At 48.9% G+C, this 27,719-nt stretch overlaps 1 protein-coding gene across 2 annotated transcripts in view; it reads left to right on the forward strand.

The window, feature by feature from the left end:
- Window positions 1-9,857: 9,857 nt before the first annotated feature.
- PPP2R2C (protein phosphatase 2 regulatory subunit Bgamma) overlaps window positions 9,858-27,719 on the forward strand; it is a 137,541-nt gene continuing 119,679 nt past the window's right edge. Inside the window, exon 1 of one of the 2 annotated variants that reach the window (XM_022582451.3) lies at window positions 9,858-10,392. In XM_022582451.3, coding sequence (XP_022438159.1) covers window positions 10,365-10,392 — 28 coding nt within the window. In that variant the 5' untranslated portion in view covers window positions 9,858-10,364. The remainder of the gene's footprint in view (window positions 10,393-27,719) is intronic. The other variant, XM_022582450.3, reaches the window with a different exon arrangement.

The following is a 27,719-nucleotide window of genomic DNA, read 5'->3' on the forward strand; positions in this document are numbered from 1 at the left end:
TGTAATTCATCATATTAACGATAAAAAATCCAAACTATACAATCATCTAAACAGACACACAAAAAGCATTTGGCAGTACCCAACCTCTATTCCTGATTAAAAAAAAAAAATTCTCTCAACAAACTACAAATAGAAGTGAACTTCCTTAATTTGATAAAGAACATGTCTGAAAAACCCACAGACTTAATGGTCTTAAATATGGAATAGCTCCCCACAAGACAGAGGACAAGGCAAGGACAGCCACTTGTACCATGACTATTCAACATTGTACTAGAGGTTAGAGCCAGTGCAACAAGGCAAGAAAGAGAAATAAAAGGCATTCAGATTAGAAAGAAGGGAGTAAAACTGTCTTTATTCACAGATGACATGATTGTCTATGTAAAAATCCAATGAGATCTACAAAAAACTACCAGAATTAATAATACATTTAACAAGTTTGCAGGATATAAGATCAATCAGAGTCTAAATTTTAAAGATATCACTTACAATATGAAGTATGGAGAAATAAATCTAACAGATGTGAAAAACCTATGCACTGAAAATTATAAAACACAAGATAAATTAAAGAAAACCTAAATAAGGAGAAAGTGTTCTATCGGTTGGAAGACTCAATATTGTTAACATGTCAATGCTCCTCAAGTTGATCTATAGACTCAACACAGTGCAAATTAAATCTCAGTAGGCTTTTTTTTAACTGACAAACTGCTTCTAGAATTCATATGGAGATGCAAAGGATCTAAGATAGTCAAAACAACTTTGAAAGAAAAGAACAAATTTGGAGGACTAATATGATCTAACTTCAAGAACTTATTATAAAGTTTCAGTAATTGATATTGGTATTGGTGGTATTATGTCAAGGTAAACAAATAGATCAATGGAACAGAATAGAGAACCCAGAAATAGACCCACACATTTATGGCAGCTGATACAGCTGATTTCGAACAAAAATAAAAATGTAGTTCAGTGGAGAATAAATAGACAATTGGTGCTAAAACAATTGTGTGTGTGTAAAAATGAACTTCTATACTTCAAAAAAAATGAAACTTATCTCGCATCATACACAAGAATTAATTCAAAATGAACCATAGACCAAAACGGAAAACCCAAACCTATAAAATTTCTAGGAAAAGTTAACAGACTTTTCTGAAAAAAACAGATTGTAAATATTTTAGGCTTGTGGACATTATGGCCTCCATTGCAACTATAAAACTCTGCAATTAGTGGCCATAGAAAATGCATAAATGAATGAGTATGGCTACGTGTCAGTAAAACTTTATGACTATGTTGAGTCCACTCTGGGAATGCAAGAATGGTTTAAAGACAAACTATTAATTTAACTCACTCCATTAATAGATTAAAAGGAAAAAGCCAGATAATCATATCAATAGATACAGCAAAACAAAGCAACTAGCCAAACAAAAAAAGCCCACATTAGACAAATTTTGACAGTAATTCTTGATAAACTCTCCCAGAAAACTAGGAAGGGTGAGAAAGGGCACCTATCAAAACCCAACAGCAAACATTTTTTCATGTGGAAATTTAAAAGCATTGCTAGACCAAAGACAAAGATGCCATCTGTCACCACTGCTATTCAACTCTACCTTATACTGGAACCAGCTGAGCCAGACATAAAATGGGGAAAGACTGGCAAGAAAAGGCACAAATTGTCTTTAATTGCAGACATGATTGTCTACATAGAAAATCCAAGGTAATCTCTCAAACTATTTAAAATCATATAACAGTTCAACATAACTGCTGGGTACAAGACAGCACACTAAAGTCAATAGCACTTCTCCTGAACAGGAATACAATTGAGAACATATAAGAGAGGCAAACTCCATTCACAAAGGCAGTAAAATCTATAGGGTACCTAAGATGAAATCTAAGAACAGATGTACAAGCCCTGTATGGAAGCAATATAGCAGCACGGGTCAGAGAAGAGCCTCCAACTCAGAATGCCTGGTTCTACATTATAGCCCTACTGTTAATTGGCTTGGGTAAAGTACTTGACCACTCTCTGCCTCAGTTTCCCCATTTGTAAAGGGAGACAATAATATGTACCTCTGAGTTAAATATAAGAGTTTAGAACAGTAATTGGCACATATAAATGTTTGCTATTATTGTTGGGAAGAAAATTACAGCACAATTGAACATGAAAGAATATCTGAATAAATATAGAGATAGATCATGCCCATGGATGGGACAATTCTGCATTAGAAAAATATCATTTTCCCCTGGTTAAATTTATAAATTCTTTGCTGTTTCAATGAAAATGACAACGGGCTTTTTAATGGGATCTGATAAACTGAAAATTTCTATAGAAAAGCAAAGGTCCAAGAATAGTCAAGACAATTTTGAGAAAAACAAAGACTATACCATTTGATCTACTTGATACTGGCTTATGATAAAACTATAATATCTAAGGCACATAGGCCAGATAAAAAGACCAATGGAAAAGAATAGAGAGTTCAGAAATAGACCCACACATATACAGGAACTTGGTATAGACAAGAGCTGGCATTATAATCAGAGGGAGAAAGATGGATTAGTCAATAAATGATTTGGATATTACGTACTTCATGTGGAAAAAAAGTGTATAATTAGATCCCTACCTCACCCCAAACAGAACATTATGTATAGATGGGCTAAATGTAAATATAAAAGAAAGACATTCTATAGCTCACCTTCATAACTCAGCAGGTAGAGAAGTCTTTACTGAAGAGGACACAAAAGGCAAAATACTTAAAAGAAAATATTGATAAACTTCACTACATCAAAATCAGCAACTTCTGAAGGAAAACAATACCATAAACAAATTTAAGAGAAAAGCAACAAATTAGAAGAGAATGTTTGTAACACACACGATGAGACAAAGGATAGGTAGTAAAATTATATAAGAAGGGCTTCCCTGGTGGTGCAGTGGTTGAGAGTCCGCCTGCCATGCAGGGGACACGGGTTCGTGCCCCGGTCCGGGAAGATCCCGCATGCCGCAGAGCGGCTGGGCCCGTGAGCCATGGCCGCTGAGCCTGAGCGTCCGGAGCCTGTGCTCCGCAGCGGGAGAGGCCACAGCAGTGAGAGGCCCGCGTGCCGCAAAAAAAAAAAAAAAAAAAAAATTATATAAGAAGCTCCAGGATATCAGTAAGAAAAAAGCCAAAGGAGCAAAGGAAGATCAGGCAATTCTTAGAAGAGGAAATGGAGATTCTCAGCCTCACTAGTCATCAGGAAATGCAAATTAGACAACCATCATCTATCAGCTCACCCACCAACTTGAGGTGCATTTACTCAGTTTCAAGTGCTACTCAAAATTCGATACACTGCTGTAGGAGTGTAAATTGTTTCTTGCTGTGGCAACATGTACGAAGTTAACTATATACATATACCATAACCCTGCCTCCAGGTGTCCATACTTGTTATGAGGAACCAGGTAAAATGATGTCACTGTATTGTTGTTTGAAATTCCTACAGGTTGGAAACAACCTAAATATGCATCCAAGTGGGTGGAGAGGATGGGAGAAATAATAAATTAATTGCAGTCACTGCTCATAAATGTTTAACAACCTACTATCTAAGGGAAAAAGCCTGAATCTGTAGCATTTGCTGATTTCCGGGCTGTAAATAACTCCCACCAGAGCTGATTCCTAGTTACCACCATGACATCACTGAACACAGAGTCTGGAAGAGAAACACACAATCCGTTCCTGCAAGAAGGTTCTTGGGGCAGGCTCCGGCACACCATTGTTTGTTTTCTCCTAGCATTCGAGATCAATAAAGAAACTAGGAAGAGCTGAAAAAATAAGGCTTAGGGAAAAAGCAATTTGCAATATGGTGCAATCAATGTGATAATGTTTGTATAAATTTTAAAATTACACAAAATGATATAATGCATGTACATGTGTTAAAGAACAGAGCATGGGTGAGAAGAAAACATAAATTTGGGGGCAGAATTTGGAAAGAGAATGGGAGGATTAAGACTAGGAAGGGATGCAAAGGAGCTTCAATATCTCTGATTTTATTTCTTACATTAAAAGATTCTAACATATTAGATGTCAGAATCTATTTTTTTTTTTTTTTTGGATGCATTGGGTGTTCGTTGCTCTGCGCGGGCTTTCTCTAGTTGTGGCGAGTGGGGGCTACTCTTTGTTGTGGTGCACGGACTTCTCATTGCAGTGGCTTCTCTTGTTGCGAAGCATGGGCTCTAGGGCACACAGGCTTCAATAGTTGTGGTGCGCGGGCTCAGTAGTTGTGGCTCGCGGACTCTAGAGTGCAGGCTCGGTAGTTGTAGCTCACGGGCTCTAGAGTACAGGCTCAGTAGTTGTGGCGCATGGGCTTAGTTGCTCCGCGGCATGTGGGATCTTCCCAGACCAGGGCTTGAACCTGTGTCTCCTGCATTGGCAGGCGGATTCTTAACCACTGCGCCACCAGGGAAGCCCAGATGTCAGAATCTTAATACTGATTCCTTTGAATCGATATTCAAAAGGTGGGGGATTGTAATAATATACTCTAGTCTCTGTTTATTTACATCTCATTAAAATAAATACAATACAAAAAATAAAGTATGATCATGATTGTGTAAAAACAAAACTCTCTCTTGAAAGGCCCCAGAATCAGACACTCCAAAAGGTTTCTGGTAATTATGTTTGGATTCAGGACAACACTCTTCCTATTTTCCTTTCTTTCCACATTTCCTATCATGAGTGTTACTTTTGCAGTGGCAGAAAATCACTAAACTTTGAGTGTGTGGCCAGATGACAACCCTGGGTCCTTCCCTGGTAACATTGCTCTTTGATGGGTCTTAGCACATTTCAGCGTTCTTAGACATTCTCTATCCAGAGGCACTGTGACCTAGACTAAGGTGGGTGGGTGGGTTTTTGTCTAGCCTTTCACTGGAGAAAAATCCATCTGGGTACTGCTTCAGGCCACCTCTCCAGGGAAAACAGATAGTTCCCAGTGGCGAAAAGAACCAAGAGACCACCTTGAACTCCCTGTGAGACCTGGGTAGTCACAGAGGGGAAAGGTGGCAGAGAGGTAGTTACATTAGTACCAGCTAGTATGGGCTGACTGTACAAGATTTGGATTCACACAGACCTGGGTAAATCTCAGCTCGGCCACTTACTAGTGGGTGACTTCGGAAGTGACTTGGTGCCTGTTTATTCATTTATAAAATGAGTACTGTTGTAGATTCTGCTATAGTGCAAAATATTTGTAGTCCCTCCTTGGGGGAGGATTGTACTTATATGTGCCCTTGAGGTCATGTGGTCATGTGACCTATAGTGTCCCTCCCTGCCCTTTGAACCCATGAGTCGTGGTTATGTGACTTACTTGGGCCAATGAAGTTGTAAGAGTGAGCTCATGACACTCATCTCTTGTTCACCTCTATCATGACCCCAGCAACGCCCAAATGTAGGGCTGCTTGGTCAGCCTGGCTCCCAGAGTAAGGATGACGATGATCAGAGCTGCAGCCAACTTGTGATGGGCATGTGGCATGAGTGAGAAATAGATTCTATAAGGCACTGCATTTCCAAGGGTCATGCATTGCTGCAATACAACCTAGTCCATTCTGGCTGATACAGAGTCCTCATGTTTTGAGGACAAAATGAGATAGCACCTGTAAAGTGTTTAACTACAACCAGCTGGCATACAGGGTTGGAGCAGTCGGGATAAGTGAGGTTATGTTACAGTAGCAAATAACCCACAAATCTCGGTGACCAAGCACAGCACATGTTTATTTCTCACTCACACTACACATTTAATGTGGTCCCTGTTCTTTGTAATCATTCAAAGGTAAAGCCATCATCAAGATAAAGATCATGGTTTTATCTCGACATTTGCTTTTTCAAGACCCTAAGTCAGGAGGGAAAAAAAAAATCTGGCAAACCATACTCAGGCTTTTAAAGTTCTAACTCAGAAGAGACACCAGTCACTTTCTTTACATTTCACTACACCTTCTTATGACTATGCCTAATTTTTGAGGGGACAGAAAGTGCAGATCTATCCAGTACGCAGGAGGAGGTGGGAAGCAGGACATGTGAGGTCAGCACGAAGACCTCCCTGTGGCCATTCGATGAATGGGAGCTGCTGTTAGAGTTACTGTTCATGATGACATTTAGGTTGATTCCAAATGGGGACAAATGGATGTGGGAATGGCATTCTAGGCAGGGGACAAGCATGTGCAAATGCACAGAGTCTTGAAAGGGCCAGCCTTGTTCAGAAAATTGCAGAACAGTTCGAGCATACAGAGAATTGGCTAGAGATGCAGTTTGGGACCACATTACAAAGACCTTAGAATTTAGACTTTAGCGTGTAGAAACTGGGAGCCTTGAAACATTTTAAGCAGGAAAGTGAATGGTCAGCTTTCAGTCCACATGAGGGAGGGGTGAGCCCCTGAATGCTGGTGGGGTGGTGAGGCTGGCATGAGAAGGGGGAGGGTTTGAGAGCTCTGAGAGCAGGTCAGCAGGACTGAAAGATGGACAGGCTGTGAAGGCTTAAGGGTGAGGGGTCGAGGATGACTCCAGCTCATCCCGAGTGGGAAGGAGGACGAGGGCCAGTCTCGGTTTCTGGAGAGGATGCCTAGTGCAATGCTGGAGGTAGTGAGTAGCTAAAATCACAAACAACGGTAATATCTTGTTTGACAAGGTTGTGGAGCAACAGGAACTCTCTTACATTAGTTCTTTGGTAAATTCTTTGATATCAGTTACTGAAGCTCCACATACACAGATCCCAACATTTGGCAATTTCCTAATGAGCATATACGCCCAACGGAAGTAAGTCCAGGCAGACCTTTATTCATCATAACCTCCAACTGAAAACAAGCTAAGTGCCCATCACAAGGAGGGTACATTGCAGTGTATCTGTACAATGGAATACTATAAAACAGTGGAAAATGAATAAACTACAGCTGCATGTATATAATAATGAGTGAAACTCAGACACATAATGTTGAGCAGAAGAAACCAGCTAGAAAAACATTCACACTCTATGATCCTACACAAAGACACCCACCAGCAAAATTATAGTGTTAGAAGTCGAGATGGGGATTATCTTTGGGGTGGAGAGAGTGGGTCATGAGAGAGGCCTTATGAGGATGGCAGTGGCCTCTTTGCCTGATGTAGGTGGTAGTTACACAATTTCACTTTCTCAGAGAGGTCCTCTCCACTCACCCTTTATAAAATAGACCCCTCCATCCATCTCCATCCCTGCGCCCTGCTTTCTCTTCTCACTCATCATGACCTCCATGTTATACGTTCACATTGTCTTGTTGACCTCGCCCCACTAATACGTCAACCCCATGGGAGCAGAGAGTTTGGTCTGTTCTGTTCTCATTACCCCTGTGCTGGAAATGGGCCTGCACATAGTAGATGCTCAACAAATAGTCTTCGTTAATGAAAGACAAGGGAGGAGGCCGTACAGAGAGAGAGGTTGGGGTCAGGAGAACAGAGGGGCAGGATGTGCCGGGGGCAGGGATGCCTGCAGATATAGGAGAGGAAGCGGTGGATGGCATGAGTTTGAGTGGGGTGGAGGTGGGCACGAGCAGGGGATTGAGGGAGGGGCCTTGGCTCTGACGTAGGGGTGCTTCAGGAGAATGGAAGAGACAGTCCAGAGGAGCCCTGAGGGAGTCAGAGGAGACTGCATGGGGGTACAAGGGGCTGAAGCTGAGCCTTGGGGCCCAGCAAGGTTCAAGACCACCAACTCCTGGGTCCCCAGCCTGGCTTACAGGTTGACGAAAGGGATGGATCCTTGTGTTTGGCCAGGGCAAGGCCCTTTTCACTGTGATCCAGGGCATCCTGGAAGACAGGGTGGGTATTTCAGCGGGACTGCCAGATGGGGAGGCTGGGGGTGAGGGGGTCTCCCCAAGATCAGAGAGGCGAGGGTCAGCATGATGATGATAATGTCTAACATTCCAGAGCACCGATGAGGCCAGGCCCCTGCTAAGCGTGAACTAGGCACACCAGCCTGTGATCACGTCCATTTAACTGACAAGGTTGTGCTTGCCTGGGGCCCCTTCGCTGTTAGGACTTGAACCCAAACTGTCCGGTTTCCAGTACCTGAGGCTGCAGCCCCTTGCTATATGAGCTAGAGAGGTGAGTGGGGAACAGACAGACAGTGGGGTGCTGAGTTCTGCTGTTAGGTGCGGGACACTTGAGCAGATCAGGCTGGTGGGTGATAGAGAACTGGATGTCAGCCTCTTTCACATTCTGAGGGTCCTTGCGTTTACCTGGCCTTTGAACTGGATCTGCACACCTGTGCTATGAGGTGGACCTTGTGAGAAAGCTGAGGTGGGGACAGGTGCGGGACCTGTCCTGGCTCACTCAGCAACCAGGTGGTGGCGCTGGCAGAACCCCAGGCCCTTCCTGGGTCCTGCCCTTTCACTTATGCCCTCCAGGGTGCTGGGGCGGGAGGTGGGGGGGGTGAGGGGGGAGAAACTTTCACCTCCTTATAGGTTCATTCTGGGCATTTCTATGGAATAAAAGCTCATATCTAGCTTCAGAAACTCCCTCTCACCTCCCAGCAAGAAACCTCAGGTGGCTTCCACCTTCCCCAGTCTCTCCCACAAACCCATCCTCCTACCCCAGCCCCTTCTGGACTCTCCTGTCCCCACTGCAGTTTGGGGAGATGCCTGGAGTCCCCAGAAAGCCAGTTGAGAAGAGGAAAGCATCACAGAATTGCAGGAGTGAGAGAGACCAGTGGCACCTCCCTCCTGTGGCTTGAACCACCCCCCAATCTCAGGCCAAGGGCCCCTTCAGCTTTGGTACCCCTTGGAGGCAGTCTGAACCTTTCCTACTCTCCCTTTCCAAACTGGTTTTGCTGAGCACCTAGGAAAGCCTGCTGGTGTGTGTGTCGGGGGAGGGTGCTGGGGGGGGGGTGTTGATCCATACCCAACACCTCTGACACACCCACTGGGGGCTGGGCTCCCTGCAGGCAAGGGGTCAGCTTGGAGGAGGTGGCAGCTCGCCAAAAGAGGGAACAAATAGCTTTTGAGCGCCTGCTCTATGTGAAGCACTGTGTAGGATGCGAGGGGGTGGCGGGTACACTTATGACTAAGGGAAGGGAGGGGGTAGGTTCCTGCCTGGCAGAGGGAGGAGGGACCCGCACTTCCCAGCCTGTTTTTGGAGTGTACCCAGCACTGTTTCTCCACTTTATCTCACCAGTAAGTAGAGAGGTGAGCATGAGAAGAGATCTCGGCGCTCTGCCTGGAGGAGGCCTACTACCTCCAGCCATCTCATCCAGAGTTTTGCCTTGTTTGTAGGGTGCTGATTCCCCCCGCCGCCCTCCCCCAGTCCGTCCCCTAGCTTCTTCCCACGGGTCCAGTTTTGCGCTTAGGAGGTTCCTGGAAGTGCGTCTGCCTACCCTCTTTTACCAATGAACGGGGGCTCTTGTCTCTACTCCCCACCCCCGGTCTTCCGCCGCTGTGAAGTCTCCCATTCTCCAGATTCGCCTTCAGCCGCGCCCCGCTCCCTTCCCTGTTCTTCTGGTCGCCGCGGCCCTCGGCCTTGTGAGGCTGCCCACCTGTCCTCCCCTTTTCTAATCTCCCCACCCATGGGCCATACACAACTGGAGTACCTGGGCACGCAAGGTGACCCTCAAAGGCTCAGCTGACCGTGTGCCCCCCAAGCTGGCCATCTCCTTCCTCCCTCCCCCGCTGGCAGACCCAGGGACCAAAGGTGCCCACCCGCGAGGCCGGGAGCGCGGAGACGCAGCCTCTGCCTGGGCGCCGCCGCACCTGCAGGGTGCCGGGCTGCCCGCGCGCGCGGCGGGCTGCGCGGGCCATGGGGGCGGAGGAGCGGGCGGCGCGAGGGAGGGGCCTGCGAGAGTGGCGGCGGCGGCGGCGGCCCCAGCCCTAGCAGCCTGGCTCGGCCTCGGCTCGGTCGGCGCAGCGCCGCGCGCGTCCCCTCCCGCCGCCGCCGCCGCCGCCGCCGCCGCCGTAGCCAGGCGCACCGGCACCAGGCCTCCGCCGCCGGGCGCACCGACGCAGCGCGCACCGCCGGCCGGGATGCGCTCCCGGGCCCCGGTCCGCCCCCACCCGCGGCCGCCGCCCGCCCGCCGCGCTCAAGCCTGACCGCGGCGCCCGTCCCGGCCGCCCTCGCCCGTCCCCGGCTGCCCCCGGTCGCGATGCCCGCCCCCCGGGGCCCCGGTGGCCCGCGCCCCTGCTAGGCTGCGGCGGCATGGCCCGCGCGCCCGGCGCGACCTCTGCGGATTGCAACGGTGTGCGGCGGCGGGGCATGCCCAGGGCACCGGGCACGGCCTTCAATGGGCGAGGACACGGACACGCGGAAAATTAACCACAGCTTCCTGCGGGACCACAGCTATGTGACTGAAGGTAACGTACGTGTTGTCTGAGGCCCCCTCCGGCCGGCCGCGGCGTGGGGATGCCGTCGCACCGAATGCCCTCCGAAGGTTTGGACCGCGCGCTGTGTGTCGTGTCCCCCCACCCTACCCTACCCTACCCTACCCCGCCCCGGGTCCGGGAGGGAGGGAGCCTGAGGGCGCCGGCCTCCGCTGCCCAGCAGCCCGAGAGCGCAGCGCCCTCCTCCGCGCCGCCCTCCGGCAGGCAGCTTTCCGCCCCCAGGCCTGGTGGCATCCTGAATCGGCCCTGGCCCTCATTTTTAAAAAGGCCACCTCTGCGGCTAATCTGGTGAAGAAATACCGGGGAAATTTAGTGGCTTAGAATACTGGGTTTGCCCTGTCCAGAGCCCGCAGAATTTTCTAGGCTGCCCACTCCCTGGAGACGAAGTGGGACCCGGGGGTGGGGGTGGGGGTAATCCATTGCCAGATTCCCCTAGAGGCTCGCGGTCTTCGGCCCCTCCCTGTACCTCGAGAAGCAGGGCCCCTTAGTGGGTGGGAGAAGGTGTCTGGTTTGGGGTTCATCTTTTATTCCTGGCGAGTTGAACTAAGACAGGAACAGCTGGCCCTAAACTGTCAGAATTTTCCCCCAAAGTGGGACATGCCACCCCAAACAGGCCCTGCATTTGAAATCCCCTAAATTGGCCCTACAGCCCAAGCCCAACCGCCACTCCGAGGCTGGTGGGATCTAGAGGGTCAGCGGCCCTCTCTTATAAGCCTGTAACTTCCAAGGGTCCCTCTGCTCCACCTTGCCCAGGGAACGGTGGGGACAGCTCCCGGGCCGCAGCCGGGGGCCCGCGGAGTGGAGCCTCCCTTGAGGATGGGGAGAGCTAGCCGCGGGGTGTCAGCATGCAGCGGTGGGGACACTTGTGCTGGAGACCTTCCCGGGTGAAGGGGCCGTCTGCATCTTCCCTGGGGGCTGCTGGACTGGCTGCAGAAGTGTTTGTGGGTTTTTAGCAAGAGGTCCCCTGATGGGTGCCTCGGTGGGAGGGGCCCTGGGCATTGCGTGCCGCGGGACTGGTGCGCGTGGGAGCCTGTGTCAGGAACCCGTGTGGGCTCGGAGCGGTGACTCGACTCCAGGGTGCTGTCCGCCGCGCTGATGCCTGGCTCCGCCGGAAATGAGGCCGAGGAGCCCGTAGCCCGAGCCCTGAGGAGGCCTGGGGAGCACTGGGCCAGCGCGGGGTCGGCTCCTGGGCGTCCTGACCCAGGGGAGCAGAGGCTGGGTGTGTAACCTGGGCGGACATATGCTGAAGAGTGGCGCTCCCCGCTCCCCGGAGGAGAAGTGCTGAGTCACGCTTTGCTGATGGGTGTGTGTGTAGGGAGAGGGGGCAGGGCTGCTCAGGCCGGGTGAGGGCTCTGCCCCAAGCTAGGGGTTTCGGGGTGGGGGGTGTCCCCAGGCAGCTGAAAGCGGTCTTTTGTCGCCTGCCTTGGAGAGGCTGAGGAAGGATCAGCGTGTTTCCTGGTGTTCTTTCTGCTGGCAGCCTGCTGAGAGGCAGAGGTAAAAAGGCTGCTGGGTTGCTGGCAGGTGCCCCAGTGGTCTGGCTGGGGCCAGGAGAGAGAGGGGATCTTGGCAGGTCATTGTGGTCTGGTTTTCTGGAGGAAGCCTCCGTTTTCCCATCTCTACATTGAGGATGATGGGACAGGGCACTGGGCGCGGTGATTTAAAGTATTTAAAAAGCACTGCCTGACTCATAGCGGACATTTGCAAACCCTAATTCCTTCTTTATTCTGTCTCCCGCTGTTTCTCGCACAAATTCAGCAGCTCTTAGAAGGGAGGAACAAGGGAGAAGTGCATAGTTATCAGAGTAAGAAGTGATGATTTTAATTCTTCATTCATAGAATGCATATTTACCGAGTACCTACTATGTTCTGGTCAGTTTTAGCCCTGGGGACTGGACACAGTCCCCACACTGTCCCGTGGGCAGCCTGTATTCTAGAAGGGAACGCCGTTACGTGGATGGATCTCTTTTCCCCATCTGTGAAATGGGAGTGAATAATACCATTCTGCCTAGAGGTATTAAGGTTTCTGTGAGGGTCAGATAAGATGGTGGATGAAAGAGCCGCCTCGGAACTACAAATTGTGAACTGGCAGCCCAGGTATGTGGAGGACCCATTATGTGCTGAGGCCTCACAGGAGCTCCACATACCCCGCATCCCTATTTTATAGATGAAGAAACTGAGGCGTGGCCTTTGTCCATGTCCCAGATTGAATGCCAGAGTGTGGAAGGCACAGAGCTCAGGTCCTAGGGAACCTAGGACCAAGATCTGAAGTTCCCGCCCTTGAGAAAGCAATAACAATAATTATTAGAATTATATGAGATTTCTGGCCTCCCTGCATGAAAACAGACTTTCACACTGTTGCATCTTGCCTGCATTTTGTGCTCAGAGCACAGAGTAAGTTACAGATTTGGATGTCAGACAGACTCGTATTCGAATCCTTCTGACTCTTCAGGTGCTGTGCAACCTCGGACAAATTACTAAATGTTTCTGGGCTTCACTTTCTCCCTTTAAAGGGAGGAGTAATAGTGACTCATCTTACAGGGCTGTTGGAATGATCAGTGGTTTTGCTAATTTAGGAAGCACCTGGTACAGTGTTTGGCCTGTTGGAAGCACTTAATAAATGGCATTGTTATCATTTAAAAGTATTGTTCCTGGAGGAGCTTCACAAGCAAATAATGGATGCTGGGAGTTTGTAAAAGAACCAGGTGTACAAATTCCTGTTCCACCTGGTCACTTGGTCACAAACACTCACAATACCCCAGTGGCTCTGATCTACTTCCTGTTCCTTAAGCAGGAAGTTTTTTCTTTCTCTTGGGGTATTTGCACTGGTTACATCCACTACCTGGAACACCCACTTCCTGCTCTTCCTTCTCATCCTTTAGGTCTCAAGTTAAATGTCATCTTCACCAGTGCGAGTCTTGCTTGAGTTCCTCAATTTCTTCTTGTAAAATCTCAAATACCTCGGGGAGAGTTTAGGTTTTGTTAGTCATTCACACCTTAGTGTGAATTAGAGCAGCTTTTTCCCCTCTAACTCTTAGCTCAGCTCAGCTGATTGAGGGCTGTTGTGATCATAAGGCATGAGTGCATGTCACTGTGGGGCACAGAGAACTTGGCAAGGATGGGTGAGTGTTGGGGAGAACAATACAGTTGACAGTGGACAGTAGAAGGACCTGAGCCCTAGGGAAAGGGGCCCCAGGGATAGGAGAATGCCAAGGAGTCTCTGTTTAGGCTTTTCTCAAGAGCCAGATATGGCTCTTGGAAGGACTCTTCCTAGCTGTGATCTCTTGCTGCAGCCCCAGGACTCAGCTTTAGGGTGGTTAAATAGACATTTTTAGGCTAGATTGAATCTACAAAATACATTCATCCTCCTTCATGCAGTAGCATTTACCAAGCACATCCTTTTCTGAGTCTGGCCCTGGGCAGGCAGTGATGGACCAGTGTACTCCCATCCCCCTTGCAGTGACTGGTCCCAGAATGGACGTGGGAGTCATTTCTGGAGGTTGAGTGGAGAGTAGAGTGAGCTGCAGGAAGCTGGTCCCTCTCTTGTGATGGAACACAGAAGCCTCCATTGCTGCTGGCGGCCGCCTTGAGACCATGGAGGGAGCCAGTATGAAGCCAACAACACCGTTGCTGGCAGAGCAGACAGTGAGTGAGAACTGGGGACGTTGGTGACATCTGTGACTCCTGGATTAACCAGGCCTGATGTCCACCCCACCTCTGGGCTTCCAGTTCCGTGAGCTGTTACATTTACTCATTGTTTCAGACTTTCAACCAAGCCTCCCGACGCGTACAGCCTTTACTGACTATCTGGAAAACAGAAAGACTGCCCTGTCACTCACGAACGAGATGCGAGGTACAGAAAACCAGGAGGGATGCTGATTTGTTTGCTTTTTGTTTTAGAAATCCTCTTTGATTTCTTTCACGTGCTCAAGTCCAAGCTGCAGAGTTCTGATTTCCCCTCCTCGCGTTTACAGCCAGATGAGGTATCCCAAGATCTGGTGTCAGGAGATCTGCGTTCCTGGTGGGGTCTGGAGACCTGCCTTCCCAGTGGGGTCCGCTCTGGGTCTGTAATCTTGGGCAGGTTTCTCTGAGCCTTAGTTTCTTCTCCAGGTTGCTCCTTAGATCACTTGAAACAAGGGACGTGCAGCTATTTGATGCTGTAGCATCTTCTCTGTGGACTCCCCACCGTGCTTCATGAATGGAATATGTTCAGTGAACTCATGGCATTAAATGGCTTGGTGTGTGTGATTGTGCCCAGCCCAGGGCCTGGGGCACAGTCAGTACTTAATAAATATTGTCCATAAATAACTATGTCTATTCTTTAGGGGTTAGAGTTAGACTAGCCCTTAGAACTGTCATCAGACTGGCTAACCTAATTCCATCTCCACCCCCAGAGAAATTGTGCTGAGAGGGGAGTTATGTCTGGCAGGGACCTGAGCCAGCCCAGTAGGAGAGCGGAGAGCCAGCCTTTGATTTTTGAAATATTTGTTCCCTTTGCTTCCACTTAGGAGCACCCCTTCCATAAGTTTGCCTGGGTTTTCACGAGCTCATGTTGTCTCCACTTCAGGGAAGGAGGCTGCAGTGGGACACCGGTGGCTGTCCCCCATTAAGTCACATCACCTCTCTGAGCCTCAGTTTCCCTGCATTGCTTCCTGCCCTGGGTTGTCACAAGGTTCTGAGGAGTAAAGACCATGTGGACTCCAAAGGTCCACCTTTGGGAAGGGGTTATTGTTATCAGTTTCCCCAAACTGTCAAGGAAGCCAGACCTCACTTAAAGGTTGGTGCAGTAACCAAGTAGGGGTTTTCTCATTTTCTTGCTGCAAGATGGAGATCAAGTGCTAATAAAATGTTTCCGCATCATCTCCTGGTTTTTACTTGCTACAGTTTTGGGGTTTTATCCTTAAAGTCAGCAGAGCTAAGGGATGTTTCTCTAAGGTGTTTAGGTCTTGACACCTGAAGCGTGGCTGTATGAAATACTGGGGCTTAAAGGGGAGGATTACAGAGTAACAGTGCAGATGAAGGGGAAAGACCAGCCTCTAGATACATGTTGTTAGCCATTTGCCACAGCCCCTGCCCATCTCTTTTAAATGCCCATGTCTGTTTTTAATAAAAGCTTTAATCTCTCCATATAAACCATTTGGAAGGGTACTTTTAAGTGTGAGGTTATAAGAATTTTCCAGTGCTTTGCTGCAGAGCTGGTGTCCTGAGTGTGCAACCTGTGTAGGTCCCATATTCGGAAGGACCAAGAACCCTGCGCTCCGTTTAATTCTCTGCTGTCCCCATCTTGAAATTTTTAATAATTGTATCTTTGGACCCGTGTTTTGTAAGTGACATCTGATGGGACAGTGGAGCACACCTGTGAACACAAGTGACACATGCAACAAGCGATTCCGCTGTTCCTTGTGTGGCTTCCGTAACATGCTTACCTTGTGTCACTTTAAGTGTCATGGAGCTCCCCAGCGTCCTGGGGCCACCAGAATTCTGTGCATAGGCACTGATCAGCATGTCTGTGGTTGCGTAAACAGGGGCACTGACAGCTCGAGAGGCCACGCTTTACTTTTGAATCAGAACTTGTTTTGAATGCAGAAAGGAGGCAATGACATTCTAAGAAGCATAAGGACCAAGGAACCCTATCATATCCTTTGTTACTCGTGTGACATCCTTGGGCTAGCTAATCAACGCTTCTGAAAATGGCGGCACCAAAAGAAAGGGAAAGATGGACAACCATAGTTCCTGTTCCCTTCAACCGTCATTCATCGAGGGTGGAGGTGTGTGCCTAGAACGTGCAAGCGTCAAAAGGTGAAATAAAACGTGCAGTGTTCCCACTGCTCTGGTAAGAACAAGCTACGTATGCCTGTAGGAGCTACCAGATACGAATTGTGTAATTCAGGGATTCTGCATTCGAGTTCAGTGATCTTCTGTTTGCATTTAAAGCTGGAATTACACAACAGAATGAGCGATACAATTCATGCTAATAATTTAAATTTTTTTTCAATTGTCATTAAATAGCAAATAACTAAGACAAGTCATGGGAAAAAACTGAGGAAGCTTTATATTTTTGTACCTTTAATGATACTTTTCCCTGCTTTTTATCCTCTGCATTTTCACTTTGCTCCGGGCTCCGCAAATGCTATAGTTGGCCCTATTTTGCTGTAGGGAGGAGGCTGGAATTCCTGGGATGGTGGAATCCTTGGCCCCGCCTCTCACCCCCTTGGCTTTTGTGATTGGTGGAACTGGTGAGAACCTGTCACTCATTGGACAATTTTTCTCTGTTGGGCGGGGCTGTAGTATTGAAAGTCTCTGCTTCACCTCTACCCGTGGGGCCCCAAGAAGAAGCCTATGTTTCCCTCATTTCAGAGTCCAGCCTTTAGACCTATCTCTCCCCACAGGCCCAAGAGGAGGGGCAGTGGAGTAGGGTTCCCTAGCTCATTCCCCGCCGCGAGTTTACCATCAAGGAAGAAGAATTTTTTTGATTTCCTTCTTGTCCATCTTCCCTGTGTGTTCTCAAGTCCTAGCAGGGAAGGGGTGTGTAACTGGTTACCTCGGCCCCGCCCCCAAATTCCACCATTTTATTGGCTGCACACTCTTCCTGTGATAGATGTCATAGTTCAACTCTTCACGCCCGATTGATGGATAACTAGGTTGTTTATTTTCTTTTATAGCTAACACTGAGGGAAGGAATGCTATGTGTGTAGGAAGACACCCTATTCCCATCCCTCCCCCCAAATCTGGAATAATTTTCTTCAGAGAGAGTCCCGCACATGCAATTTTACCTAAAAATCATGAACGTGTTTAATGTTCTTGACACACGTTGACAAATTTTACCTCATGCTGATCAGCATTAGGTATTCTAATTGGTTTGACCTTTGCCAATATCAAAGGTGAAAAATATTTGTTTAAATTCATGTCTGAATACCAGTGAGGTTGAACATTTTTCCCCTTTTGTTCAACGGACATTTACTGATCCCCCTTAAATGCCAGGGGGAGGTTAGATGCCAGACGTACAACATTGAAGGACAAGGTCATTCATTCATTCGTTCACTCAACAAACATTTCTGGAGCACCCACTACGTGCTAGGCAGAAAAGAAGCCCATGTCTCTGGGCAGGGAGAGTGAAGTGGGGGTGAGAGGAAGGAGGGAAGAGAGCTGAGGCCAGAGCCCCACGGTTCACCAACATCTAAGGCACAGAGAACGAGAATTCTTGGTGGCCACCCAGGTGGGAGATAAAACAGGAAGGCTCTGGAGTCACAGAACGAAGAGAATCCTGGAAGGGAAGGGAGAGAGAGGGGGCTGGCAGGAAGAAAGCTGGATCACCCAGCCTTAAATGCTGCCAAGCAGCCAGGACAGCGTTGGGAAGCATCTCTCAGGTGCCCATACCCACCCAGCACCTGGTTCCCTTGCATTCTATTTGGTGATGCCATCTCTCCATGAGCCTTTATAGTCTGCACCCCTAGTTCTCCCCGTTGGCACGCAGAATAGGTTGCTCTCCAGGATGTCTCCTCACGCACCTGACACCCCCGCCCCAGTCTTCCTGACCTGGGACAAATGCTCCAGGCCCCAGAAGGCACCATTTCTAGAGCTCCACGCTCCTGGTTTCATTTCGTGGACACAGGCCAGGCTGTGTCTTTGAAACATGGGCTCATCTCTCCCAGGATCTTGGATGCCAGTGAGAGAGTGGGCTGCCTCAGGATGGAGTCTGGAGTTGCTGAAGCAATCTGCCAGCCCCACAGCACCCTGGGGTGTCCTGTTAATTAACCTTGGTCTCCTCACCAGTCAGCCCTTGTGCAAAATTACTCACCTGGTCTTCAGCATTAAATAATTATGAAACGAACATAATAGCCATTATTATGATTGACCATTTACTGATGCCAGATGTGATACTGAGTGCCTCATATTATTGGATCCTCACAAACCCCGGTGTGTGTGTGCACGTGTGTGTGTTTTACCCCATTTTACAACGGAGAAAACTGAGGCTTGGACACTTGCCCAGGGTCACATGGTTTGTAAGGGGCAGAGCTGGGGTTTGAATGCCGGCCATCTGCCTGCAAACCCATCCTCCTAACCTCCACATTGCCTGGTTGTTGGACCAACAGGGAAGGGACAGGTGGCCCATTCAGTTCTGGCTCTGCACCCAGCTTCAGAGGGTCTCACAATTTGAACCCAGGACTGCCTGGCACGGTGCTAATGCTGGACATGTAGCAGCACGGCATCTCTCCTAGCCACACGTGGTGAAGGTAATCCACGTGGGTCAGTGGAAGAAGGGATCCCCTCCACTGCATCAGTGGGGGGATGATCACAGTTCTATAGAGGACGGGTGCTTTGGCACTAAGGGGAGTGGCATTCACAGGGTCGGGAGTGATGGAGTGCTGAGACACAGATTTCTAGTGCATTCCAGGCAGAAAGAACAGCATGTGCAGAGTTACACGTGCTTGTCCCTTGACAGCATCTAGGCTCCTCTACCTGAGCCCAGGTTGTAGTTGCCAGCCTGCCTGGGGACCAGGGCCCACCTGGGGCCTCTGTGCTGCCCAGGATGGCATTGCCTCCTTGCACAGTGGGATCCATTGTCCTCCAGAACCCTGGGCTGAATGGCACATTGAGGCAGAACAAAGGCTGCTCAGAGGTTCCGGCTGCCCCAAGCAGGGATGGGATCTCCAACTGCAGACCAGGGCCTCCTCTGAACCAGCCTGGCCTCCTGCATCCTCCCGCCCCCACGCCCTGCAGAGGTTGCAGCCCTGACCCCCGGGGCTGCCAGCCCTGCGCTCTGCTCCTGGGCATGGCTGTGAGCCTTTGGCAGGTTCTCCAGCCTCTGAACCAGTCGACTCATCCCTAAAGGAGAGGGAGAACTACTAGCCACGTGGGCTTTTTGTATTAAGGGCAACAATGTGCGCATTGCACTTACACCTCAATAAAAGGGAGCTACTTGTGTTGTCATTATCAGCTTTTGAATTTCCTTTTATAATTTCAGTAACGTTTTAATGAAAACTTTCAAACATGTACAAAAGTAGAGAAAATCGTATGTTGAATTGTTCCTCATCCATCCCCTCGCTTTTCAGCTGCTCTCAAGATTTTGCTGTACTTTCTTCATTTACTTTCCCATCCTTTTGGCTTAAGAATATTTAAGTAAATTCAAGACTCCTGTCATTTCACCCCTGCGTCAGCAGGCATCTCTGAAAGTACCACTATCTCACCAAACAAAATGAGTACAAATTTCTTTCAATCTAAATTCTGGTCCATCTTAGCAAGTCAACTATACTTCAGTAAAAAATAAACAAACAGGTTGATTGATTCTGGTTCACCTTAGCAATGTCTCCAGTTATCTCAAAAATGTCTTTTTAAAGTTGCTTGGTTTGACCCAGGATCTAAAGTCCTGCATCTGCATTTGCTTGTTCTGTCTCTTAAATCTTTTCTGATGGAGATCAGTCCTCCATCCTGACTTGATAAAGACATTCGTTACTGTTTCGTAAGGATTACAGTTTCATCCCCACAGTCTGTAATCCCTTTCTGAGTCCCAGTTGCCTGACGGGACCGGAAGCTGACAGGTGTTTGCCTGGATCCTGGGAATCCCCTGGGCGCGCCCCTCTCTTTTAAGGACCCCTCCTCACCACTGATCAGCCGAGAGATCCTGGGCAGGTTGTTCAGCAGTGTACACCATCTCCACCAAGAGCTACCCAAATTGCAGACTCAGGAGCAAAAGGTTTCTGTTTGAAGACATTGAGTTATAAGGTTATTTGTTACACAGCGGTAGGTAACTGGAATAGTCATAGATCCCCGAAATTGAATTCCCAGTACTGTCCGGCTCCTTCTGAGGCCCCTTGTCCAGCTGCTGTACTCTCTCCTAGATTCTGTGGCTCCCTCAGGACCTTCCAGTAACTTCCTTCTTGCTTATGTTAGCCTGAGTCAATTTCTGTTCCTTATAACTTAAAAAACCTTAATTCCCAGTCCCAGCCAGGAGGGGTGACTCAGCTCAGATCATAAGACAGGACTGGAACCTGGCCTTTCTGAAACATTGGACCCGGAGTCCTGCCTCATGAAACATCAGCGGATATATATCTTGGACATGCCTGTTTCCTCTGTACACAGCTCAGCACCTGGTACCCACCTGGTGCCCAGTAGGTGCTGGATAAATGTGTGTTTGAATGACTGAGTGAACAAATGGCCTGTCTTCAAATCTGACCCCGGAATAGTCCAATTGTTTTCCCAAATGCCACACCTCCACCCGGCGATCTTCACTTTGCACAGTTCCAATGTGTACGGATTTTCAGTCACCACAGTTTTGTTCAGTAATGCCAGTCCCCCAATCACATAGCCCAGATTCCAGCTACCACAGAATGGTAACTGTGAGTAATTGCATAAAGTAGAAACTTCGCCACTTGCTCTCTAGCCCACAGATCACTAAGTAAATAACAGATGAGTATTGTGATCTGAGACCAAGTCACTTCTTTCAGTGTCTGTCTCTGGTTGGTCCCTGTGTATCTGTTGGTTCACACATAGACAGCAAAGCATGTGGTGATGTTGCCTCCTTGTTTCCTGGTGATAAACCCACATGACATTTTACAAAAATGGATAGTCAAAAGAGGAAATTTGGCCCACAAAGATGATGCTCAGCAAAAAAGAAATAAAAGGAAGAAGAAAAGTAATAATGCTGGCAGAGAAATTTGGATTGGATGTAAATGGAGTTATAGAGGAAACTGCTGATCCTGGGAATGTTGAAGCTGTGACCATTCTAGACTCTTATATGCAGCCAGCGGAACTAAGTAACTAAGTCAAGGTGAACTTATTGACATAAATGAGAGAAGTGCCTGTGACAGAAAAAATGAAGATGTCCCAGGGGAGGTGACACTGGCAGCACACTTCATGTTAAAGGAACTCTTGAAGCTATTCCACAGTGTTGAACGTGCAGAGGATAGAATCTTGGAAGCGGATCTGAACTTAGAAAGGCAGTTCTTCAAGGCATAGAAAAGATGTTTGCCCAGCATCGCAAGTTATCCAACAAGCAGAGGAAGCCAGCACTGTTGAAACTAGTCTGGATACATTTTTTACAAAGAAATAAAACACTTGAATTCTCAATGTTTCTAAGGTTTTACATGAATGTGTACTAAATAAAATATTAGTTTTACTCTTTTTTTATTACCCTCTACATTTATAACCATCAGTAAGAGAGTTTTTCATGTCTTTAAAAAGTTTTTTTTTAAGATCGTGGAACTTTTGTAATTTCCACATTGATTATTAAGATCACTTTGAGTGTTTCAGCTTGCACGGTCATTTTTAGGGTTCCACACAGTCGTGCAAAGTGAGGTCTCCCTGAACTCATGCCAAATGGGCAGTGTCTGTCCTGTGTGGCCCTTCCACATGTCAAGGGCATGGTGATGTTGAACCATGGCTGGAGGATTGGAGTTCATATCCTCCTTATTGAAATCAGCAGCTCAAGACAATTAGATAACTCAGATTCCTCACTGCAAAAATGGTTAGGCAGCCAGTAGATCACTGGGAGAGAGGCACTTCCGTCCACTGTTTTCACTGTGCAGATCGCTAGCCAGCCTGTCTGCTTCGGGAACAATCCGTCATGGAATGAACTGGCTGAAGGAGTCAAGGGCTGAGTGATAGTGGTTCCTATACCAGCTTTCAATGTGAAAGGTGATTAAAAAAAAAAACAAAAACCTGAATATTTTCCCCAAGGAGAGGTAAGCCTCTTTATTGAAGCTGTGAAAATATAATCCATCATCATAAGGTGTCCCATATTGTCATACTCTGGGAGCTAAGGTGCATGTATGTGAAGATGCTCCTTGCAAGACTTTAATTTTATTTTATCTCATTGCAGAAACGTTTGAAAATGCAGAAAGTAGAATAAAGAGGGGGAAAAAATAACATCCTTGACTCCATTGCCCCAGAAACATTGTTCCCATTTTGTTATATTTCTTTCTTACTGCCCCCCTGTAGATTGTAATATAAATACAGTTGTTTCTTTTAAAATATTTAACGTGCTGAAACATTCCCCTCTATTATCACAGACTCTGAGTAAACAGTTTTTAATGGCTGCATAATAGTCCATCATGTAGATTTAATTACTTATTCAGTAGCTATGTAGGCTTCATCCGCCAGCCTGGGGTTTGTTGCCTACAATGGGTATGTGGGTGGGGAAGGAGGATACAGGAAAGAGCAGGAATAAGGCACAGCCCATACCTTGAGAACCTCTGGAGCCAAGGAGACATGAACAGGTGATCATAATACAGTGTGATGGGAGCTGGGATGCAGTGGGGTCCTGTCGCAGCCTGGGAGCAGATGGGCGGAGAGGCTGAGTCCAGAGCAGAGGAGCGGCTTGTCCAGCAGGGTAGTAGCGCGCAGGGGAGAAGGCATCCCAGGCAGTAGGGGTGTTATGGACAGAAGCTCGCAGGTGAGAAACAGTGTGGCTCTAGGGTTGCCGGAGCATTAACTTGTGGGTCTTGGAGCTCCTGGGCAGTCGTGGCGGATGAACAGACAAAGGGGCCTTGGTAATCTGTCCAGGCAAAGAAGAAAGAGGGAACCGAGAGTGACCAGAGGTCTCTGGGAAGATTAGAGAGTGAAGTGGGGGAGTGAGGGTCAGAGGGGGACGAGAGCACTTCCAGGAGAGGCGAGAAAGCCCCAGTGAGGCGCCCAGAGCCGGCAGTGGAAGGGGATGGAGGTGAAGGCGGTGGGAAGGAGGGTTGTCGAGGCAGGGCTGGGGCAGCATGCATGGTGGAGAAAGGAGGGTTGAGCCTCCTCTCCTCGTCTCTGGTCGATACCAGCGTGTTCCCAAGGCTGGTAGGTGTGGATGACAGTGTGTAGAGAGTGGAGAGACCTCCCACTCTCGGACACTCATAGCCCAACTTTGGGTGTTTTTTTTGTTTGTTTGTTTGTTTTGCGGTACGCGGGCCTCTCACTGTTGTGGCCTCTCCGGTTGCGGAGCACAGGCTCCGGACGCGCAGGCTCAGCGGCCATGGCTCACAGGCCCAGCCGCTCCACGGCACGTGGGATCTTCCCGGACCGGGGCACGAACCTGTGTCCCCTGCATCGGCAGGTGGACTCTCAACCACGGCGCCACCAGGGAAGCCCCCAAGTTTGGGTGTTTTAAATTAAGATATGTTGAGCATCCTTGAGAATGTACATTTTTTCTGTATTTCAGGTTATTCCTATCTCTGACTATATGGGAATGCAATTTCTTCATGAAAACATAGGAGTGTTTTTAAAGGGCTTAAATAAGGATTTGAATATCATGTCTACTAAACTAAAAATAAAATGTATCAAAATTTTTCATGTGGTGATCTTTAAAAGAGTCCACATGTATAATGCAGCTCTGGAGTAATCTGTAGATTATAGCAAACCCCTCAGTCTCTGTCTCTCTTGCTTTAAAAAAAAAAAAAAGGATCAGTTTCAGCTCCAGTACATCGTGACTTATGGCTGTGATCATTGTCTCTTGATGTGTGTCTGATGGGTGATAGGGCTTTGACTGCACAGGAGAGGAATTGTGCTGTGACCCTTTTCTAGCGTGTACAGGTATCTCGTCTTCATGGTAGAATAGTAATGGTGACGGCCATGACGAGGGAAGCTGCCGTTTCTTGACTGCAACGATATCATGAGACACATGTTTTTGATCTCATTGGAACTTTATACCCACTATGGGAGGTGGTGGGAATGACCCCCTTTTATATCCCAGGAAACGGAGCCCCAGAGAGGTCAGGTCACACACCTAAAGTCACACGGTGGTGTCATGGTTACTACAACTACGCAACAAATCGTTCTAAATCTTAGTGGTTTAAGACAACAGCGGTTTTATTATGTGCCCTGGATTCTGTAAGTCAGGAATTTGGGCAGATCTGTCCTACATGGCAACTGCTGCATCTTCCTTCTAGGCTGCTGGGCAGGCTGCTCTGGGGGCGCGAGGGTCCAAGACGGTTTCGCTCACGTGTTCCGTGTGTGGTGGGGCTGGTTCCCTGGGGACCATAGACGTGGCCTCTCCAGCATGGCGGTCTCAGGGCACTGGTTTGCCAGATCAGGTGTCCCAGGATCCAGGTGCGAGACCCGACTTGCTGACCTCCTCGGAGTCTCCCATCACCAGTTGTGTGACTTTAATTCAGTCAAGTCACAGGCTGGCCCGGGGTGGAGGGGAGTTAGATTCTGCCTTTGGATTCGGGACAGGCCAGGTCACACTGTGGAGAACAGATGGGATGGGAGACAGTGCTGGGACCCGCTTTGAGAAGCAGTCTGCTGCAGACAGCCAGCTGAGCCAAAATCCGTACTGGGATGTGTCTGACCTTGAAGGTGCTGCACCTCCCTTGTCTCCCTGACCAGTAACAGGATGCAGAGGCCTTGTCCTCTAGACCATTTCTCTGTCCAAAAATATGAAAAGCATCCCATGCTTTTGCCTATTAAAATACAGAATTTGTGACAATGTAGATCAACCTTGAGGTCATTATGCTAAGTGAAGTCATACCGTATGATCTCACTTATATATGGAATCTAAAAAAAGCCAAACTCAGAGAAACAGGGACTAGAATGGTGGTTGCCAGGGGCTGGGAGTGGAGGAAATGGGGAGATGTTGGTCAAAGGGTCCAGTTATAAGATGGATAAGCTCTGGGGATCTAATGTATAATCTATACATTATATAATCTATAATCTATAGTATAATCTATAGCATGGTGACTATAGTTAATAATACTATATTATATATTTGAAAGTTGCTAAGAAAGTAGATCTTAAATATTCTTACCACAAAAAGAAATGGTAATAATGTGCTGGGATGGTGATTCAGCTAACAACATGGTGGTAGTCATTTTGTAACATGTAAGTATATTAAATCCACACATTGTATACCTTAAACTTATTCAGTGTTATTTGTAAATTACGTCTCGATAAAGTTGGAAAAAATAAATACAGAAAACAAGAGGTGAGTAAAAGCTTTTTTTAGGAGGTAGAGTAGATTCCCACAGACCCGCCTCCCTGTGTGCATCAGGCTGAAGTTATTGATAGAAATGGGGGTCACGGGGCTTCCCTGGTGGCGCAGTGGTTGAGAGTCCGCCTGCCGATGCAGGGGACACGGGTTCATGCCCCGGTCCGGGAAGATCCCACATGCTGCGGAGCGGCTAGGCCCGTGAGCCATGGCCGCTGAGCCTGCCTGTCCGGAGCCTGTGCTCCGCAACGGGAGAGGCCACAGCAGTGAGAGGCCCGCGTACCGCAAAAAAAAAAAAAAGAAGAAGAAGATGGCTTGTTCTGCGGGAGGGAGAGGCGGGGAGGAGGGACCCCACCGTGCACCAGCCGCAGCCCCGTCACACACGGTGTCCTCCTGAGTGGACAGCTTCCCAAAGACCCTCCTCTGCCCCAGCCAGGGGACACGGTGGGGACAGATCCACCACCCACCCCTGCCAACCATTGCATCTTCTTGTTGTGCCTCATCTCACTGAACTGTGAAGAGCCCTAGAGGAGGGGGTGGTTCTGTCCATTTTACAGATGAGGGAACTGAGGGTCCCAGAAGTTAAGACTTCCCTCAGCCAGGAGGCGGCAGAGCTGGGGTACACTGGGGCTGGTTCCCGATACCGCAGGCACTCCGATGCCTTCGAACTCCACTCCTTCCCTTTGGGGGCCCCTCCCCCCCGTGCTTTGTCCCTGGTGCGTGTACCTCTGTAGAGCGGACGGGCACCAAGGGACTCAGGTACCCACTGCCCATGCACAGTTGACCTGCCTTGGCCCCCCTCCTGCCTCCATATCTTCAGCTCTAAATCGGGGCCAGAGGACTCTTGGGGTCTCCTCAAGGGTGGTCTGAGATTACATGTGCACCTGATACTCAGAAAGGTCCCATCAGATGTTTGTCTTTCTGCTGAGCAGTGGAACCAGAGGAGGGAGCCACACCCAACACATCCACGCCTATCAGCATCCCAGGAAAGGGTGCTCCAGGGTGGCTCCAAAGGCCTTGACCCTTGACTCTGACCCACCAGAACCCCAGTCCTACCTTTTAACCAAGCGAGGGTGACCTGCAGCGTGGCCGTGAGGAGCTGGAGCCGGGCATGGGGGGGCAACCCATACAGGCGGTGGGTGGCAAGCCTGCCAGGGTGGCAGCCTGGCCACCTGAGCCTCTCAGTCTCCTGCAACCCTGTGGTGGTCTAAGAGGGTCCTGATCTGTGCTGGGCCAGAGGGTGAATTGGACCTCCAGGAGAGCTTTGGGCCAGGACATCCACAGGACAGCAGGACCCCAAGGACCCACATGGCTTTATGCCAAGGACTCAGTTGATAACTTTGCTTCCAAATGCTTTGGAGCATTTGTTGGAGCTGGGAGCCCCTGTGGTCCACCCTGTGAACCCCAGGCATGCCTTGTTCTGGCATCTTCCCTACGAGTGACCCAATTTTCATTACTCCAAACTGGGACACTTTTCTGGCTACATGTGCTTGTCCATATGGGGACAGTGGGACGGCAGGTGATAAATTGGGGCAACGGCTGAAAACTGTGGGGTTGGACTTGTATCCTTGTAAGGGTCTGTGCAGCATGGTGACAGGTGACGACGCTGGGCCTAGAGACCCCTACACAGGCCCAGGCTGTGCTGCTGATTGGCTGTGTGACCCCGGGGGAGCCGCACAGCCTCCCCGGGCCTCAGTTTCCTCATTTGTGGAATGAAGACTCTACAGTGAGGGCGTAGATGCCAGTGTGTTCTCTGAAGCAGGCGCGTGTGTCGAAGGAGGTGGCATATGGGTACGAGGCACACTTGCGAGCAGGGTCCCATGCAGACCCAGGGAAATGACCCAGGAGGACTTAGATGGGACGAAGGGGAAACGGGATGTGCCCCAGGAGCTGGGAAGTGCGGAAGAGCCGGCTGCACCCTAAGGGTTAAACTTCCATGTTCATAACGCTGGGGATCTGACTGGCGGATGGATCTGATCGGGGGACATGCAAGTCATTCTGAAGGGACAGATGGCCCACGGGCCAGCAGGAGGTGGCTAGATCCATTTCTGTATCTAAGGAAGGCACAAGTCTGGTTTTGCAACAAGCAGAGAGGGATCTGGTCCCCCCTGTCTCCCATCTAGGCTGCTGGGGACCCCACTCCCCAGCCCTCATTCTGGGGGGAGGGCGCTTCCGGACCCCCTCTACCCTCACTTGGCTACTGCTGGGCAGTGGGGATGGGGACTTGACTCTGATTTGTGGGTTTAGGATGAGTTGTGACATGAAGTACAGGCCTGGGTTGGGTCAGTGCTGCGTGCTGGGTGAGGCCCTTTCTGGGTTCTGGGAGAGCAGGTCCCACTGGGGTTTGCATGTACACCCCGTATGCCTGATGTATGCCTGATTCTACGTACCTGACTCTTCTCTCCCCCTTGAGGCGTTTCACACTTGGACAGGAACAGGGGTGCCATTTACTGGGTCGCCAAAGCAATCCAACCAAGTC

The sequence above is a fragment of the Delphinapterus leucas genome, chromosome 5 (assembly GCF_059928025.1).
Source record: "Delphinapterus leucas isolate spDelLeu-1000000601 "Yukka" chromosome 5, BTC_Dleu_Yukka2, whole genome shotgun sequence".
Classification (NCBI taxonomy): Eukaryota; Metazoa; Chordata; class Mammalia; order Artiodactyla; family Monodontidae; genus Delphinapterus; species Delphinapterus leucas.